Source organism: Microtus ochrogaster, chromosome 8 (genome assembly GCF_000317375.1).
Source record: "Microtus ochrogaster isolate Prairie Vole_2 chromosome 8, MicOch1.0, whole genome shotgun sequence".
Taxonomy (NCBI): domain Eukaryota; kingdom Metazoa; phylum Chordata; class Mammalia; order Rodentia; family Cricetidae; genus Microtus; species Microtus ochrogaster.
Window position 1 is genome coordinate 85,114,364 of NC_022015.1, and position 6,588 is coordinate 85,120,951.

Sequence of the window (6,588 nt, forward strand, 5' to 3'; positions counted from 1 at the left end):
TCCCTGACCTGTGGGAAGTCCAAGGCCCGCCCACCTCCATCCAGGTTTAGTAAGTTGAGCATCCAAATTGCTCAGGCCCCCCCAAAGCCAGCACGTTTTGGATGGAAATAGAAAACACTATCCTGAGTGAGGTAAGCTTTCCAGGTTTTTAACAGCACGCCAATACTTGTAATTTTATTTGTGAAAATGACCATCATCCTTATTTGTATGATAAATTCTGTATTTTTGTGTTATGATTTTATCATAAGTTATATATTTTCATTTGTTCATACTGAAGACACGGTCAGAGGACATTTGCTTAATTAAGATATGGAACGTTTATGGAGAAACTGTGGCTGCGTCAGTAAGTCTGGTTATGCATTGTTGAGACGGTAGAGAGATTCACATTAGAGGACTGCTTAGCTCACATATCAACTTTTTAATCATTTTTCTTATATAATGCTTCAGTCTGCTCAACTGACTCTTTTAAAAAATAGCAAAGCAGACAAAACCCAAGCATTTGTGTTCAAATAAAATTCTCAGAGGCCTTAAGAGGAGGCTGATTGGATCAGAACACTGGCTGCTCTTCCAGAGGACCCAGATTTGATACTCAGAACCCACCCGGCAGCTTGTCACCCTCTCTCACAGCAGGTCCCGGGGACTCCGATGCCCTCTTCCTTTGGCTTCTACAGGCACCAGGCACACCTGTGGTGGCATCTGTGCATGAGGCACAACACACATACACATGAAAAGTAGAGATTAGCTTTAAAAATGAAGTCACCAAAAGGAATAATTGCAGTTATTGATTTCTTCCAGTCAGTCCAAATCAAAACGCAAGGCCATGCAAGAAGCCGTGCTCCCTGCGCACCTCTTGCTCCAACTGCACCAGCAGCGGCATGGAGTGCATGTGGTGTAGCAGCACCGAGCGGTGCGTGGACTCCAACGCCTACATCATCTCCTTCCCGTACGGGCAGTGTCTGGAGTGGCAGACGGCCACCTGCTCCCGTGAGTATAGGTGGAAAGAAATTTGACCTTTGAGGGCACTTAAAATAATAGGAAACACACTATCAAGAAGAGGCCTAAAGTCTATTGTGCTATCAGCCTCTGATTTTCACCGTGTCTTCATTTTGAATTTGCTGTGATATTACCATTTTGCCATTAGGTGTGACGCATCTCCTGAATCCTGAGTGTAAGGTACAACCGCCAGTTTCCCGATGGTTCTTTCCTCCAGGGCTCCGGTGTCTTTAGGTTTCCTTGTCACACGTTTCATCCCCTCCCTGCTTTTCTTCTGTGACTGATACTCCAGAAGAGTCAACAGCAGTTGTTTTATTCGGTTCTCACTTTTATTTGTCTAATTACTTTTCGACATCAGCTTCTAATAGGCATTTTCCAAGGCTGTCGGCCACTGTCGCGCCGTCAGCCGCACTGCTTTGTTAAGGGTGTGGTGAGCACTCTTGTGGATGGGAGGGTGGGACCTGGTAGATGACAGCTGGGGGAAGGTTAGAGATTGCACAGGCGGGCTTCCCTGGAAGAATGGGTCCAAGGAACCAAACATTCAAAAATATGAACCCATGGGGGCCATTCTTTTTATCCTTTCCCTTTCAAAACGGGTTTGAGGCATAGCCCTGACTGTCCTAAAACTCACTCTGTAGACCAATGTGGCCTCGAACTCTGCCTTCAAAGTGTTGGGATTAAGGTCTGCACCACCACTGCCTGACATCTTTTTCGTTTTATTGAAAATAGATTTTTTCCTCACATTTTTTTATACGTCCCTTCCATCTACTCCTCCCACTTGCTCTCCACTTCCCCTCCCATCTAGATCCACCCCCTTTCTGTCTCTCATTAGCAAATAAACAGGCATCTAAGGGATAATAATATGATATGATATAATACAGACTAACATCTCATAATTGAACAAAATAAACAGAAGGAAAAGAGCACAAGAGAAGGGACAAGAACCAGAGACCCATTTGCTCATACACTCAGGAATCCCATAAAAAAAATAAACTGGAAACAGTGCTGTATACACAGGGAACGTAGTTCAGACCTGTGCAAACCCTGTGCATGCATGATAAATATAATCCACCCCATAAACAAACTGAAAGACAAAAAACATATATATTTGAGATGATCCTTTGATCTATCTATCTGTCTATCTATCCTCAATATAGTGCTTGAAGTCTCAGCTAAAACAATATGATTACTGAAAGGAATAGTGAGGAAATAATTGGAAGGGAAGAAGTTAAAGTATCTTTATTTACAGATAATATGGTAGTTTATATAAGTGATCCTAAAAACTTCACTGGGAAACTCCTACAGATGATAAACCTTTTAGCAAAATATTTAGATACAAAATTAACTCACATTGATCAGTAATGCAGTCTCTCTCCATACAAATGACTGACAGACTGATAAAGAAATCAAAGAAACAACACCTTTCACAATAGCCTCAAGAAATATAAAATAACTTTCGGGTAACTAACCAAGTAAATGAAAGACTTGTATGATAAAAACTTTAAGACAGTGAAACACACTGAAGAAGATATCAGAAGATGGAAAGACCTTCCATCTTTAAGGTTGGTAGGATTAGTATAGTAGAAATGATCATACTGCCAAAAACAATTTATTGATTCAGTGCAATTCCCATCGAAATTTCAAGGCAGTTTTCCACGGATCTTGAAAGGCAGTTTTCAGCTTCATTTGTAAATACAAAAAAACCCCAAGATATCTAAAAAAATTCTGAGTGATAAAAGAATTGATAGAAGTATCATCATTCCCAATTTCAATATGTATTACAAAGATATAGTAATAAAAACAGAGTAGTATTGGCACAAAAGCAGCCATATGATCCATGGAATCAAACTGAAGACCCAGATGTAATTTCCCACATCTATGGGTACTTGTTTTCTGATAAAGAAGCTAGAAATATATCCTGTACAAAAGACAGCATCTTTAACATGGTGCTTGTCAGAACTGGGTGTAGAAGAGTGCAGATAGACCCGTACTTACCACTCTACACAAACCCAGCTGTAAATGGAGCAAACACCTCAACATAAAACCAGATGCACTGAATCTGACAGAGTGGGGAATAGCCTTGAGTTTAATGGCACAGGAAAAGAGTTTCTGAACAGAACACCGATAGCACAGGCACTAAGATCAACGATCAATAAATGGAACTTCCTGAAATGGAAATGCTTCTGCATGGCAGAGGACACTCATTCAGAAAAAGCAGCCTCCAGAATAGGAAAAGACTTTTAGCAACTGCACATCTAACAGAGGGCTAATATCTAAAATATATAATGAAGTAAAAAAAGCTAGATATCAAGAAAATAATCCAATTACAAACTGGGGTACAGATTTAAATAGAATTTTAAAAAGTAAATCCAAAATGGCAGAGAAACACTTTAATGTTTAACATTCTTATCCATCAGGGAAATGCAAGTCAGAATTACTCCAAGATTTCATCTTACACCTGAAAGTAAGATCAGAATGGCTCTGTTCAATAGAACAAGTGACCGCTCACACTGATGAGACCATGGAGCAAAGGGAACACACACATTCCTGGTAGGAGTGAGGATTAGTGCAGATACTATGGGAATTTGCGTGGCTCTACCTCAGGAAGATGGGGGTTGTTCCACCTCAAGATCTAGCTATAAGACAGAAACTTAACAGAGAACTAAGGGAACTAACAGATGTTCTGACTCAAATGGATGTAACAGAAATCTGTAGAATATTCCATATGAACATAAAAGAATATACCTTCTTCTCAGCACCTCACTGAACCTTCTCAAAAATTGACCACATACTAAGTAACAAAGCGAACCTCAATAGATACCAAGAAATTGGAATAACCCCATGTATCTTATCAGATCACCAAGGCTTAAAATTAGAATTCAAGAGCAACACTAATTTCAGAAAGCTCACAAACACATGGAAATTAAACAGTGCTCACCTAAATCACCAATAGGTAAAGGAAGAAATAAAAAAAGAAATGAAAGACTTTCTACAATTCAATGAAAATGACTACAGAGCATACCCAAATTTATGGGACACAATGAAAACAGTGTTAAGAGGAAAGTTCATAGTACTAAATGCCTACATAGAGAAGCTGGGAAAACCCTGCACTAGTAAGTTAACAGAACACCTGAAAACTCTAGAATAAAAAAGAGCAAAATCACCCAGGAGGACCAGAGGGCAGGAAACAGTCTAATTGAGAGCTGAAATCAACAAAATAGAAACAAAGAAAACAATACAAAGAGTCAATGAGACAGAATTGGTTCTTCGAGAAAATCAACAAAATGAACAAACCTTTAACCAAACTAACCAAAAGGCAGAGAGAATATCTAAATTAACAAAATCAGAAATGAAAAGTGGGACATAACAACAGACATGGAAGAAATAAAGAGGATCATCAGGTCATACTTCAAAAAGCTATACTCCACAAAATTGGAAAACTTAAAGGAAATGGGCAACTTTATAGATAATATCACTTACCAAAATTAAATCAAGACCAGATAAGCAAATTAAACAGACCTATAACTACTGAAGAAAGAGAAATAGTCATCAAAAGTGTCCTGACCAAAAAAAGTTCAGGACCAGATGGTTTCAGTGTATAATTTTCAAAGAAGAACTAATAACAATAGTCCTCAAATTGTTCTACACAATAGAAACAAAAGGAGCATTGCCAAACTATTTTTTATGAGATTACAATCACCTTAAAATGTAAATAACACAAAAATATTACTAAGAAAGAGAATTACAAACCAATCTAACTCATGAACATGAATGCAAAAATACTCAATAAAATACTGGCAAAGTGAATCCAAGAACACATCAGAAAAATCATCCACATGCCTAAGTAAGCTTTATCCCAGAGATGTAGGGATGGTTCAACATATGAAAATCTGTCAATGTAGTCTACCATATAAACAAACTGAAAAAGGAAAAAAAAAACCACATGATCATCTCATTAGATTCTGAAAAAGCCATTGACAAAAGCCGGGATACAAGGAACATACCTACACATAATAAAATCTATATACAGCAAGCCAACAGCTAACATCAAACTAAATGGAGAGAAATTCACAGCAGTCACACTGAAATCAGGAACAAGACAAGGTTGTCCACTCTCTCCATATCTGTTCAGTATAGTGCTTGACATTCTAGCTAGAGCAATAAGACAACAAAGGGACATCAAGGGGATGCAAATCAGAAAAGAAGAAGTCAGAATCTCACTATTTACTGATGATATGATAGTTTATATAAGCGTCCTCAAAAATTCTACCAAGGAACTTCTATAACTCATAAACACCTTCAGTAATATAGCAGGATACAAGATTAACTCAAAAAAATCAGTAGCCTTCCTGTACACAGATGGTAAATAGGCTGAGAAAGAAATCAGAAAAACATCACCCTTCACAATAGTCACACATAACATAAAATATCTCAGAGTAACTCTAACCAAACAAGTGGAATACCTGTATGACAAGAACTTTAAATCTTTGAAGAAAGAAATTCAAGAGGACACCAGAAAATGGAAAGATCTCCCATGCTCTTGGGTAGGTAGAACTAACATAGTAAAAATGGCAATATTATCAAAAGCAATTTACTGATTTAATGCAATGCCCATCAAAATCCCAGCAAAATTCTTCACAGACCTGGAACGAATCTTACTGAACTTCATATGGAAAAGCAAAAAGCCAGGATAGCCCAAGCAATCCTGTATAGTAAAGAAACTTCTGGAGGCATCACAATCCCTAACTTCAAACTCTCTACAGAGCTATAGTACTGAAAGCAGCTTTGTATTGGCATCAAACAGAGAAGCGGACCAGTGGAATCTAATCAAAGACCTGGATATCAATCCACACACCTATGAACAGTCAAAGAAGCAAAAATTATAAAATGGAAAAAAGAAAGCATGTTCAACAAATGGTGCTGGCATAACTGGATATCAACATGTGGAAGAAGGAAAATAGATCCATATCACAATGCACAAAACTCAAGTCCAAATGGATCAAAGAACTTAACATAAAGCCAACCCACACTGAACCTCATAGAAGAGAAAGTGGGAAGTACTCTTGAACACAGGAGACCACTTCCTAAATATAACCTCAGCAGCACAGACACTGAGAGAAACAATAAATGGGACCTCCTGAAACTGAGAAGCTTCTGTAAAGCAAAGGACATGGTCAACAAGGCCAAGCTTTTATATTTCGTATAATAAAGCAGCACAATGAATGTAAGTTTTCACGTAATATCATCTTTTGTAAGAAAAAGAAGAAAACATAGATTCTTAGTTCCGAGTCACCATTACACAGCGAACGATGGATTCCCAGTAAATCTAACACTCTGTGTTAGACAGAGCCAAAGCTGTGCCACCTCACTTCAGAGTTTTGTTTTTAAATGACATCTAAGGACTAGAATACTTCTCTGAACATGGCATTTTATCAACCGTTCTTAATGCTGAAAAATCTACTTGAAAAATAAAAGTAGTCTACGAGTTTCTTCCTCAGTACAGAAGTGTGGGATTATTTAATCCAAGAGTTTGTTCCTCAGTGCAGAAGTGTGGGATTATTTAATCCAAGTGTTTGTTCCTCAGTGCAGAAGTGT

General features: G+C 38.1%; 1 protein-coding gene across 1 annotated transcript in view; it reads left to right on the forward strand.

Annotated features, from left to right (window-relative positions):
- Atrnl1 (attractin like 1) overlaps window positions 1-6,588 on the forward strand; it is a 558,188-nt gene that overhangs the window by 109,475 nt on the left and 442,125 nt on the right. The window contains exon 17 of the mRNA XM_005352541.3: window positions 796-984. Within this exon, the coding sequence (XP_005352598.1) occupies window positions 796-984 (189 nt within the window). The remainder of the gene's footprint in view (window positions 1-795; window positions 985-6,588) is intronic.